This window comes from Anser cygnoides, chromosome 15 (assembly GCF_040182565.1).
Source record: "Anser cygnoides isolate HZ-2024a breed goose chromosome 15, Taihu_goose_T2T_genome, whole genome shotgun sequence".
NCBI lineage: Eukaryota > Metazoa > Chordata > Aves > Anseriformes > Anatidae > Anser > Anser cygnoides.
In genome coordinates this window covers 1,863,519-1,876,955 of record NC_089887.1, presented here as the reverse complement: position 1 = coordinate 1,876,955, position 13,437 = coordinate 1,863,519, and the positions used below count along the sequence as shown (strand labels likewise).

General features: G+C 41.3%; 1 protein-coding gene across 2 annotated transcripts; it reads left to right on the top strand.

The window, feature by feature from the left end:
• The first annotated feature begins 25 nt into the window (after positions 1-25).
• On the top strand, positions 26-13,219 carry CIAO3 (cytosolic iron-sulfur assembly component 3). 2 transcript variants are annotated; one of them, XM_066977764.1, is made up of 11 exons: positions 26-179; positions 1,559-1,654; positions 3,012-3,155; positions 3,495-3,627; positions 3,993-4,127; positions 4,474-4,592; positions 5,653-5,782; positions 5,994-6,066; positions 9,821-9,958; positions 11,013-11,170; positions 11,811-13,219. In XM_066977764.1, exons 1-11 carry the CDS (start codon positions 114-116, stop codon positions 12,047-12,049), a joined length of 1,431 nt encoding a protein of 476 aa, XP_066833865.1. In that variant the 5' UTR covers positions 26-113; the 3' UTR covers positions 12,050-13,219. The 2 variants fall into 2 exon arrangements, with proteins under 2 accessions (XP_066833865.1, XP_047916930.2); XM_048060973.2 differs by lacking the exon at positions 26-179 and adding an exon at positions 452-1,367.
• The last annotated feature ends 218 nt before the right edge of the window (positions 13,220-13,437 follow it).

The following is a 13,437-nucleotide window of genomic DNA, read 5'->3' as shown; positions in this document are numbered from 1 at the left end:
CATGCGCGCCCCTTTTACGACGCCGCGCCGCGCTTGACGGCAGCGTGGCGGCCGCCTTTTGCGGCAGTGTGGCAGCACCGCCCTCCGCGCGGCTGCCGCGCTTGACGGCAGCGATGGCGTCGCGGCTGAGCGGGGCGCTGCGGCTGGCGGGCCTGGACGACTACATCGCGCCCTCGCAGGTGGGCCGGGGGCGGCTCGGGGCCGGGGGGGCGGTGGTGAAGGCCGGGGGGGAGGTGGGAGGGAGGTGGCGTCCTCCAGGCGCCGTCAGGGGCCGGGGGCACGGGGGGGGAGCGGCCCCCATGGGTGCCAGCCGCCCCTATGGGTGCTGGGCGTTGGCAGGGCTGGGCCCCGCGGCCTGGGCCCAGGGGCGCTGCCACGGGCACCATGCCGCCCTAAAGGGTCACCGAGCCGCCCTAAAGGGTCACCGAGCCACCCCAGAGGTCACTGAGCTACCCCAGAGGTCACCGAACCGCCCCAAAGGTCACCGAGCCACCCCAAAGGGTCATCAAACTACCCCCAAAGGGTCACCGAGCCACCCTAAAGGTCACCCAACCACCCCAAAAGGTCGGCCTCTGCCACCCCTGGCAGGGCCGGGGTCACGGGGGCAATGAGCAGTGCAGCAGAGGCATGGAGTCTTCTTACCACAGTCTTCGAGCACCAGCAAAAGCACAAAATCCCAGATGTTTGCTGATAAATAGAGCAGAGAACTCCTGAATCTGTGGAATGGGATGTAGCAAATCCCATTAACTCTCCCTGTAATTTGTGGGTTTCCCAGTGAAGTCTCCCACGTAAACGATGTGACCCACTGCTCGGCTTCAAATAGAGATCCGTGCTTGATTTATTCAGGGAGCAGAAGTGAAGAATCGTAGAGACTTGTGCCTGCAGTCTCTGAATCTGGCAAAATTCAGAGCAAAAACGTAGTAAGGTTGGATTAAGTTAGGAGTGATTCTGTTTAAAGGTGTTGGCAGAGCAAGGATGCTAAAAGGCAAAATGATTTGTAGCTGTGGAAGTAGGACAAGGAGTCATAAGGTGCGTAAACAATAAAAATCGCACAAAATGTGAAAATACCCCTGAGACTTCATCACAGAACAATACAGAAAACTGGAAGCTGTCCATCTGAGGTCGTCAGAGTCCTTTCGACATTGCATGAAACTTCATTGGCACTAGCCACATGTTGACTGTAGCAACCACGCCTCCGTCGGTTAAAATTCGCAATGAAGGCTGCACGATCATCTGTCAGATTCGAGAGAGGAGGACTTTGCAGGCAAGGCTCCTGAAAACACAGCTGTGTTATTTGAGAAAGAGCACACAAATTCTCCTCTGGATTTGGTATGATGCTGAAAAAGTGTTCCTTCTGTAAAAAAGGGGTAAGCGGATTTTGCTGGTACGTTTTCCCTTGGTGGTTATAAACACTGTAAGTATATCCTGCATTGCTTAAAGTAGAGTAAGAGGCGTTCACTCTGGAACAAGTCTTTGGGTTTGATCGTTTTCGTTTCTTTGAAACCAGCCTTCCACACTTCATTGCTCATCTCGTTTTGGGGTTTTATTTCTCTTTCAGGAATGTATCAAGCCTGTAAAGGTGGAAAAAAAGCCTGGAAAAGCAGCAGCTAAGATCAGAATTGAAGCAGATGGGAGCTATTTTCAGATCGGTCAGGTATTTGTGATTTTTCTTTATTATTGTGTAAAATATGAAGAAAATGCTAAAGTATTGTTACATATTAATAGTTGTAACCTATTTAAGTACTTCAGAGGGGACCAAGATGTAGTAAGTGTTGCTTTTTTCATCAGCATTCTCACATCTGTTTTCCAAAGTCCAACTTCTTAATGATTACATTTTACAAGTAATAATTCTGATCTTGTGTCTATCATTGTGCTCTGAAACATTGACATTAAGTAGTGGTGATTTTTAGTATAAGAGCAGATAAGCTAAGTCTTTTTTGCCATCAATTCTTAAGCATTAATAATTCCTGGATTATTTGAGATAATGTCTTTTTTTATTGCCCTATTTCACACGGTGCAGTGTTACTTACAAAGAGATTCAATTAGATTAGATGATCTTTTAACTTTAAAAAAGGGGGAGCAGGGGATATAGCACTTCTAAAGGAGCCTGATTTCTTATTAACATTTTTAATTTAATAGACCCTAATTGCTCCATCTGTGTCTGACTTTATTGAGAAATGAAGTTTAAGGGAGAGTCTCATTGGAAAAATGACTTATTCAGGTCAATTAGTATGAAAAATATTTCTTTCCATTGCCGTACCACACAATGATACTCGGCCATACATTTCCCTTTTAGTGTCTGTGTAAGTTTTGCACACAAAATCTGCAGAACATTCAGCATCGCCTAAAAACATTAGCAAGTTGTAGTTGTAACACGATTTCTTCAGCAGGAGTGAAATTCAAGACTCCTGTGAAGAAACAGCTCCAGTACTATTCAATAATACGAGCTGCGTCTGATAGAGGTGGTAAAGCTGTTGTGCTTCCTCCAGCGTAATGTTCAGTGCACTGTGGAGGTTGGTTCTTAAAGGCTTAGGATCTCTGTGGTCTACAGTTCTGTGGTTAAAGTTGCAGCTGCAATCTGTAGCATGTCAGCCGTGGCGGCCCAGTCTTCAGCCACCCACAAGCTGAAAAACTAAGCAAGACAGGCCGTATTAGCTCCTGGGAAAGTATATAATTTCAGTGTTTTGGAGCAATGTCAGCCCACCGGATAGCAGAAATAACTGTGGCCTCAGCAACTGTTCTGTATTTGCTGACAAGTTCATGGTCTTGCTAAAGTTTATCCTGAAGTTCCTCAACATGTTTGCGTGGGTATGCCGAATAATCACATTAAAATCAGCAGCCTTCAAAGATACAGGTCTTTCTCCTTATTTTACTGAAAAGGAAATAAATAAACAAACCAGGGGGGTAAAAGGAGCAATATCTTTGTTACTAAACAGAGTAAAGGTGAGAAACTGCCACCCTGCCTAATTCTCTATTGGGATCAAAACCAAGTCTAATCTGTTTCTTCCTAGGATGGAGAAGCACAAAAACTGGAGAAGGCTAAAATTACTCTGAACGACTGTTTAGCTTGTAGTGGCTGCATTACATCAGCGGAGAGTGTGTTAATCACTCAGCAGAGCCATGAAGAGCTCTGCAAAATACTAGCTTCTAACAAGGTAGGTGACAAGACGGGGAGGTAGGCTGCAAAGTTTTAATAAGGTCTTAATAGTTTGCTGTGATGCGTCTGCAGAAGCATGTTTGGAAACAGCACGCACAAAAATTAGTTTCAAAGATGGGAAGGATCTGAATACGTTCTCGGTGCAGTGTGGTGCATTTTCCAATTTTTTAGAAAGTAATCATAGGTTTGGAAATGTCCTTTTTGTGTTGCCAGCCTATATTAGTAACTTGGGAGGTAAACTAGAAGATCCTTGGTGAATTTCTAATGTGCTACAATACTGCATGAGCTCTATTAGTACTGTCTGAACAGGTACTTTTTTTTTTTTTTTTTTTTTAAGGCTGCAGCTCCCAATGAACAGAAGTTGGTGGTGGTTTCTGTTTCACCACAGTCCAGAGCTTCACTAGCTGCGAGATGCAAATTGAGTGTTCTGGAAACAGCAAAGAAGTTGACTGCATTCTTAAAGAGTTTAGGCAAGTGTGGTAATGTGTTCTGTTAATCACAGGTGGGACTGCTGGGATACATGTTAGGTACAAATTTCATGAGCTCACAAGGGTGATGTAAATTAACCTCCATCTGGGTTCATAACATTATGTATTTTGCATTAAGCTAAAATGCAAGCATTCTGCGTTTTCAGTCACAAAGTAAAGTTGGAGTAATGGGGAGAAGGAACTTTAAACGATTCACATTTCTCCTGTGACTTTTGCTCTTGTCTATGCTGACAGGCTGGGGAAAACAGTTCACTCGCAACTGCAGAGGTTGATAGCTGTGGATATGGTGTGCAGTTTGTTGCTTGTATCTTCCCTGTAAATTTTAACACGTGTGCTGTATTGCCTAGGTGTGCACTACGTATTTGATACAACCTTTTCAAGAAACTTCAGTCTGCTGGAGAGCCAAAAAGAGTTCGTAAAACGCTTTCGAAAACAACCTGAAGACAAAAAGGCTTTGCCAATGCTAGCTTCTGCCTGTCCAGGTATGGTACTAAATTAGTTACGGAAATAATAAAATGGCGTACTAAAGTACATCAAAACAAGAATTCAGAAAGCTAGTCAGAAAAGTTCACATGGATAAATTTACTGAGAGGATTACTTTCCTCTCAGTACAAAGAGATCTTGGTGCTAATAGCAATAATGGTCTATGCAGCTGCCTACTGATCTTTCAAAAATGAATTGTTACATTTCCTTTGCTTTTTGCACTGAAGTGAGTCTGAAAATGGTTATTAATGGGTAGTAAGTCTGGGGTTGAGGGGCTGTGGGCACAGTGAAGGGGTGCTTGTTTTTTTATTTATTGCAGCTGTTTGCTAATTAGACTCTCCTCAGGTTGGATCTGCTATGCAGAGAAAACCCATGGCAGTTTCATCATTCCTTATATCAGCACCACCAAGTCTCCGCAGCAAGTCATGGGCTCCTTGATAAAGGGCCATTTTGCAGAACAGCAGGTAAGGTCTATTGAACAATATCTGATATATATATATATTCCTTTGTGTTTTACAAGAGAGCTTGAAAGTAAAAAGTTGCCTTGTAAATTGCTAGCAAAGGCAGCATCTCTCTCACTTCCACATCTGGTTAGAAGCTGGCCACTGGGCCAGTAGCACTAAGCTTAAGCTTCATGGAGTACTTAAAACCTCTCTGTATTATTCAGGAAGGCTAGGGAATCTGATTTTTCAGTGTGCTTGTGCTGACATCTCAAATACCACTGTGTGGTATTTTCATGCTGTTCACAGTTGGTGAATAACTTAAAATAAATTAACCTAAGACAAAACTTCAGTCAGTGCATACGTGCAGATCATGTCTTGTCTAAAAATTGCTTGTTCTTTCCCAACTTAATGTTCTGCTTCAGTTTGACTTAGTTTTGTTCTCAGTCTTTAACCTTTGGAATCTTTCCAAATGTAAATTTGATACTTAAAGACTAGAGTTATACTAATAGCCCAGAGTTGTCCAGCAACAAAATTAAGCACCGTTTCTGATTGTATGATTTATTGTCCGTTAACAAGCAGTGGTTTAACGCTTGCATTAAATAATTGCTGACATCTGCATACTTGTTACAAAAATTGGCAGCTACTAAGAATATTTGGCACGAGATAGCGAAACAATGGCCTTGAGTCAATGACTTATTTCCTCAGCTTGTACTTATTTCTTGGATGGTCCTGAGTTTTTTGTCCAACTCTACATTATTTCTCAGTTATTGATGCAGGGGTTTAGTAGCGTGTTAGAAACATGTCATGTAACTGAATAGGATTTCTCCGCTGATTGGATCATCTGCACTAGCAATAGGTGGTGGTGGGGAACTGTGAAAGACCATATTGTTGACACTTGCTACGAAGTAGAGTTGGGTTCTGTGAGAGAGAAAAAAAATATATTTTCATGTTCAATAATCAAGAGTATTTCCAGAGGCATGGCAGCATTAGTTTCTTCATTCTCATTTGTACTTGGAAAACATCTTGCACAAGATAGGTGTGATATTGACCAATCCAGCTACATTGCTGTGTCTTTTTCCAGCACTTAACACCTGACCAGATATACCATGTAACAGTAATGCCCTGTTATGACAAAAAGCTAGAGGCTTCAAGGCCGGACTTTTTCAACCAAGAGTTCCAAACTCGTGACGTGGACTGTGTAATCACCACAGGTAAGAAGAGCTAGAGACAGTCTAGATAACTTCTGGACTGGTTTTAATAATCTTTTTTTTGGTGGTGGAGGAAGTAATGCATGGATATTGCTGTATAATTTCACTTCAATAATACAAATCGTGTCCTAGCAAAGACTGCAGATATATGCTTAGGTATTGATCTGTAGGTTGTTTTCCTTTATCCCAAAAACATGCTGTGCTTCTGTTTTAGGAGAAGTGCTAAAGTTACTGGAACAAGAAGGAGTATCTCTGTCAGATGTAGATCCTGCTCCTCTGGATACCATGTAAGAACAAAATCTCATTTGTACCTTTCAGGCATGTTCTTGTTCATCCACTATTCATACCAAGTTCTTCAACGTAAGTTACCTTCTGCTACTGTTCTGCTGTGTACAAGGCTGCACGTGTTTGCATTTATTTTTCTTGCATCACTAATTTTGAATCGGTACAATTCTGCATGAAGTACTTTAGCAATCTGTGACAAATTTACACTTTTGGAGCACCTGTAACTATTTGCTAGATTTTAGTAGTTAAAGGATTAGCGATTCTCACCGTAAATCATCAGGATTGCTATAACTAGCTCAGTAAGAGTATAACAGCAAAGTAATTGTGCAGAGAAGTACAATTGCATCACAGCCATTTCATTACTTTTACTCACAATATAACCGGTGGTATCCTATGAAAATCTACCTGCATGCTCAGAGGAGTGAAATAATCTAGGTCAGTGATAAAACAGTTCGCTGAAACAACGCCTGTTATTGCACTGTCTGCAAACACACGTTTGCGTGTGTCTATTTGTTATCTGAGCTACTATAAGGATTCCAGTATTAAAGCATAAAAAAAATATTTAGATCACTCAGCTAATCTCTGGGAGTCTTTATTTGCAAAAACATGATCTTAAACATATGCAAACCAGATGAGACTTCAGTTGCATTAACTGAAAACATCTGGTTAAGTGACAACTGCAGAGATCTAAGAGATTATAGAAACATTAAAATCGCATTTTATCCCTCTAAGTTGACATGCAGTAGTGGTTCCACACTGATCATTAAACCAAAGCATTCTCTTCATCAGTTTAGAAGAAATGTCTCTGTAGCGCTGTGTGCCAAATAAACACAGTACATATGTAGCAACCATTATAAATTTTAAAAGATTATTAACAATATAGTTCAGACGTTTACAGACTAAGTTTCTAGGAGAGATTTTCATACCCCAAATATGCAGCAGATAGCACATGAATAGGAATTGGCACTTGTCTGTTTTCAGTTGTACCCTTTGCAGATACAACACTTGTTTTGAAATGTAGTTTATTTCTAAATAGGATTTAAGACTTTCTAGTACAACTAAGTGCCATGGGCAGCTTTTTCTCAGGAGTCGTCTGAACAGCACGTGTACGTTGACAGAGCTGTGAACAGAAGCATCCTTACACGAGGCCTGTTTCCCAGTTTAGCTTTTACTGTTGTGAACATTGGTCGTTCCTGTGCTTCTGGAAAAAAAAAAAAAGAAGAATGTGAGAGAGATTGTCTACTGCAGTCTGATCCCTCTTATTTAAGGGATACTTTCAAAAAGAAAAAACATCGTAAATGAGTTTTGTAGCTTATACAGCTACTTCTGCACTTTTAGGTAAATTTAAAACGTGCATTCAGAGAACCTTGGTTACCACTGATCCGTAGCAGAAGGAATATTTCCCAAATAATACACTGAATCAGTTCTGTAGAACTCAGTCTCTCATTCACTTTGCTCAGAAGGACTTCCTTAAGGAACTTAAGGCACACCAAGCCAGTAGTCACTCTTTTTTCATTTACTGTAATTGATCTTGTTTCACTACTATATCTGCCTTGAAAGACATGGCGATATAAATAATATCAGGTGATGCATAGCTGGAGTACTGATAAAACTTTAGGAACTGAGAGACTGCATAGCATGGATGCAAACATGTTTTTAGTGCTGCCATTAAACTTATATATTGAATGAGTTTACATCAGCGTATGCATATGCATGTAAAGCATTTTGGTAGCACAGATGTATTTGTGCATTCTGAATTTATATATTATTCCAGTATTGCCTTTTTCTAGCATGGCTCATGCACAAATTGCTTTCACATCAAAAAAATAAAAAATGTCTTCAGCTGTAATAAACGTCTGCATGGCTAATTCCCAAAGGTACAATTTCAGAAGTTGCCCATGTAAACAAGCACTTCTGTTCTACCTGTTTTATTGCTATCCTATTAACAGAATATCAAGGAGGAAAAAAAAACATTCTGAAGTGTTCGGATTCATTTAGGAAATAACATTATGGAGGTGTCAGTTATAACATACAACAAAATGTCTAATTACGTGATAAAAATCTCTGGCTCACTTCTTAGGAGTACATTCTGAGCACTAGGCCTCATGCTTGTGGTGATAAAGTGCTTCTATAACCTTTTGCTAGCTTTAACTTACTCAGTAAATTGACTGGTTACAAACTGCACGTATTCATCAGAACTTGGAGCATTAACATAAGCAGTCCAATGGCTGTTGTTCTGCTTTATCCTCCAGCACGTGGAAAAGCCCATTAAGAGGTTATTATATTTGGCAGCAAGAACGAGATAAAGTGCCAGAAATCTGAGGACTTTTGCTGGTATAACTGTTTGCTCCAGGCCAGCACCGAGGCTTACTGGCAGCCTCGTTTTAAGGGAGTAGCAGTACGTGAGGCCAGACACACTGAAACATTTCATTAATGAAGCTCAGTTCCTGTAAACAAGACCAAATTAAAAATAGTTTCTGAAGGTGATTACGGGCTAAAGTGTTGCCTTCTGCAGTTCTTCTAAAACTAAGATTTTATCGGCAAGAGGCAACATCTTCGATTTGACTTGAAACTGCTTGGCCTGAATTCAAGTGTTTTCCCTCCTGCAGCTGTTAGTAGGAGAATGCAAGTGTCACTGCCTGATGAGTGCTTATAAGCATACCCCACATTTTATTATTCTCTTATAACAAAAGCTATTGTTGTGGCTTCCATCTGGTGAGCTGTTTTTCAAGAAACATTATCTTGACCTCTAAGTACTTGTGTTTTAGGATATCAGTGAGATGGACTTATTTGTGCAGAACTTGAATTAACAGACCTTACGTTAGCGCAGTTATTCAACACCAGAGGCGTGTTGAACTAGAACCAGGTTCTTGCTGAGGACAACCACGTACAGAACAAATGCCCTGGCAGTGTTAGGTTTGTTCATCTTTATGTTCTGCAACTTTGATAGCCGCGTGAAACCACAGCAACACAGGTTTCATCTCTTCATGCTTGGACAGACAGCACTGATACCTCCCTGAAGCGTTCTCTGATGTCCTGGCAACTACATATAAGTACCCATTTTCAAAAAAAAGTGTTGTAACAGAGAACTAGAGAGCTTTAAATAATGAACTCATTCTGCTGATTCGCAGAAAAGCTTTATGACCCATGTCTCTTGACTGACTCTAGATAGTGTTCTCCATGAGAAGCATAGGCTGCACAGATCCATACCCCCAGTGCTTCATTATTTCCCTCCTCCCATTTCTAAGTATAACCCAGGATGTTTGTAGAGATATTAAACAGGAAGCTAACTAAAAAATGCACTCGCTTAGACATCTCAGGTAATTGCCCTCATAACTCAAATGTTCCCAAATGTAGTTTTGTTGTGCGAAGATTAAGTTGGCAGTGGGGTCAGGTCTTACAGGGGCATGTGACAGTATTTCCATTGAGCTTGACCCAAGGGATGTTAGACAGCATAGAGTTAAATCTGCAGGGCACTGGAGCTATAAATAGTCTCTTCCCAGGAGAAAAGGAAAGGCTAGGAGTTCAAAGGGAGCCGGTCTGTGGCTTGTTCTATTGCTTTTGAATTCCCTGGATGAAAATTCTGCTATCAGAGAACCTCACAGGACTAACAACGTGATGCTTCTATTAGGAGCACTGAAGCTGTTTTAGCATCGGCATAATGAAACTTCTGTTTGAAGGAACAGTGGGCTTTGTGCTGGCTGTTCTATTTTGTCAGAGAGTCCCTTAAAACTGCTTCTTTCTTCCTTTCCTCAGGTTTAGTAGTGCTGCAGAAGAGGAACTCACTAGCCACTCAGGAGGTGGTTCTGGTGGTTATTTGGAGCACATATACAAGTATGCAGCCAAGGAACTCTTTGGAATTCAAGTGGATACAATTCAGTACAAACCTTTAAAGTAAGAAGTTTAAAGTTTTTACAGAAAGCACTATTTTTATTGCAATTCTGTTTATGCTTTATCTTGCTGATGGGCCGAAACTTTCTCTGCAATGTTAAACATTTTACTTCGAGGCATGGGAATTGGCTTCTCACTCCCACAGTTGCTGAGCAATAAATCAGCCAGCACTCCATGCAGCCTGGCCCTTGGAGACTTCTAGCCCCTTCACCACCCACACATTTTATTTTGGCCCGATGGATTTTCCTAGTATCAAGTTTCAGATAATTTTAGAGCAACTTAGAAGTCAGAGCTCACATGGATCTGAGTTGTCTCACCTGCAGTCAGGCCAATAATGTAGCTTTGTTACTGATGTAGCTATTGTGGAAGAGAAAAAATCTCATGTCAGGATTTTGGAACTCTGTTTTAACAGTGTTATGGTAGGACAGAAAACAAGTCACTTCAGTTTGGGTATAGAGGCACATTTAGCTGAGATTCCTGCTTGCCTTCTAGGTATAAACTTTATGTGCCACTTATAGCAAGTTACTGCCCTGATTAACGATAGGATTCTCTGGTGTAGGAAACAGAAGGAATATAGAAACAGTTCCTCACAGTCTCAAACGAAACACTTGATAAAAGTCAAATTACTTACTACCAGGAACAGGTATTTCCACTAATGCTAGGAGTCCGGAAGCCTTCAATGATAGCTTCCTCCATGGTTTTATGACCCGCTACAATTTAAGTTTCCTTCAGTAGCCTCGCTGATGTGTAAGTTGGCTGAAGCCAGCTCAGGTGGCCTATCACAATGAAACTTCAGTTTAGGCTCCATTTGATTAGGTTTTAAGTATTTATTCAATACGGGTGTTTTTCAGGAAACTGAGTTGAAGCAGCAGGTCCTCAAACAGGATCTGAAAAGGATTTGTAAGCTAGCTCTGCCAACTGTTTTGCTTGGGTGGCAAAGAACTAGGACAGCTTTCTCAAATAAGACTCTATGAAGAACTTTGTTTCAACACAGGCTTCTTTGAAGTTTAAAATAGAAGTTAATTTTGATAAGACATTCTCTGCTCTTGTTCCTCAGAAACAAGGACTTTCAAGAGGTGACACTGGAGAAGGATGGAGTAGTTCTGCTCCAGTTTGCTTTGGCATACGGGTTTCGAAACATACAAAACTTAGTGCAAAAGTTGAAACGAGGGAAGTCACCCTATCACTACGTTGAAGTCATGGCTTGTCCATCAGGTAAGGCTGCATAGGGATTTCACTATTACAGTCTGTAGCTGTAGGAAGCCATATGAAGCTGTAACTAAAATGTGAGACATCAGCAGCTTCTCACATCCGTGAATATTGTGGTGAAGTCTTCAAATTCTTAAGATGGGATAGTCATAACATGGGATTTCAAAGGGAACATATATGTTTTCCACCCAGAAGCTAATAATTCTTCAGGATTTAAGTAATTACAGTTAAATTTCACATTGAATAGTAAATCCAGAACATATCCCAAGATATTTATCTTACCTTCAGTTGAGACTGCAGGGCTGGTTTTCTTCCTCTGTCATCAGAGGAGGGGAAAAAAACAGTATCCAACCTAGGCAAAACCAGCCCTCCTTGCTTCCTCTTATCTCTGTCTCCCTGGCACTTCCCAGGAAGCCCTGGAGCCCTGTCACAGCTGGGCTGAATTAGCATTGGGTCACACCAGGCAATGAGTTCCCCTCTTGGGCTGCTGCCTGCCCTGCTGCTGTTAGATAATGGGGGCGTGTTCTTATTTCTGCAGCTGTTCACAGGTGGAAAGTAAGCTTAACTGTAGTTGGTTTTGTTTTCCTGATAAAACTGCAGTAATTTCTAAACTCAGTGATATTTTCCTACTTTTTTTTTTACGCAGGCTGTTTAAATGGAGGTGGTCAGATTGAACTGGAAGGTGAATCCAGCAAGGACTGGCTCCAGCAAGTTGAGAAGCTGTATAATTCTCTTAAGACTGAAATTCCAGAGGAGAACCGGACTGTAACTGAACTGTATGAGCAGTGGCTGGGTGGCACGGAGTCAGAAAAGGCTGGGAAAGCTTTGCATACGGAGTACCACGCAGTGGAGAAGACAAGCACCGGATTTAACATCAAATGGTGAAGACTGATGCTGGAAGCAGATCTGTGAAGCCCAGATAAACTCAGTGCCTTTTAAAGTTGATTGTATTTAAGATTCTCAAGAGACAGCTAAAGCTCTGCGCCATCGCTGGTGAACTGCACTTTCTGACTCTCCTTGGGGAGAAGGTAATGTGCATATAGGCAGGCAATACTAATTCCTACAGCTTTATAATTATTATAATGATGTGAATAAAAGACAAACAGTGACTTAAATACATGTTAAGAGAAGCAGTAATGTATCTTAGCCTCTACAGTCTTTAACGACTAAATCTGCACTCCCCTTACAATCCTCTTCCTAACAGAACTGACAAATTTAAGGTACTGAAGGATTTGGCTTGCAGTAGACTGTAACCTGAGATGAGCTTTATGCTACCTGAGAGTATTTCCCATCCAGGCTTTGCTGTATTTTTCACAGCACTAAGTTTTATGGCTGTCTCTTTTGGGACATCCTCGTTTAGTTATAAATGGTCTAATTAGACCTTGGGTTTTGTTTTTGTGTTTCTCTGCCCCTGACTGGATGCCCTTGAAGTCCAGCTGCAGCATCTCTGCACTGGCAGAGGGGGGCAGGTACCAGCAGCCTGTAATCATGTGAGAAGCATCATCTCTAGGGCTGTTCTGTGGCCTGCTGAAATGTGACTCGAATGAATGTTTAAGAAGAAAAAGCTGTGTGTTCTTTCCTTTAATTATAACAATCGTCCGTAACTGGGGACAACTACATCTCTCTCTCCATAAATACATGGAGATACACACAACTGTCACATCTACCCTGGCCTCAGCAGCCAGTTACTGATGAGTAATATCCTTAAACTCAGTAAAAACAGTTTTTACAGTGCTTCAAGTAAGAATTTATTGCCACTTTTCTTTTTGACAAAAGTCCTTGGTGTCTTTGAAAGGTGTTAATTTATAAAAGGTCATAGAAAAAGAAGGCTATGGGATGTAATCATTATCACAGCTTACCAGAACAATCCAAGAGGTTAGCAAAAATACATCTGATTTAATGTGGTGCATTACAATGCTTTGCCAAAACACGTGTGGATGTGAACTAGATTTGGTCTTTTGTTACGGGAGATGATGTGTGCTTGACTTGCTATCTGTATTTTTACGTATGGGTGTTTTCAGAATTATTTACAGAAAAAAAACTGTGAATGACTAACTCTGTTTTGGCCTATTTAATCTGAATGTCGTTTCATGGAGTGACAACACGTATAGGAAGGGGACAGTGGTAGTGGGGGGAGTTGCAGCTTTACCTTAGTTCAAGGTGAAGGGACACTGGCAGATGTGGAATCTCCTCGTGACCGCTGTAGCTGCAAGTGACAATGAACTGAAAAAATCACATTCTTGCTTCACTTAAATATTTCCCCTTTTCCGAGT

Coding starts and splice junctions, on each gene's coding strand:
- CIAO3 (XM_066977764.1), top strand. CDS start 114: ATGGCGTCGCGGCTGAGCGGGGCGCTGCGGCTGGCGGGCCTGGACGAC. Junction 3,156..3,494: donor AAATACTAGCTTCTAACAAG/GTAGGTGACAAG, acceptor TTTTTTTTTAAG/GCTGCAGCTCCCAATGAACA. Junction 5,783..5,993: donor GGACTGTGTAATCACCACAG/GTAAGAAGAGCT, acceptor CTTCTGTTTTAG/GAGAAGTGCTAAAGTTACTG.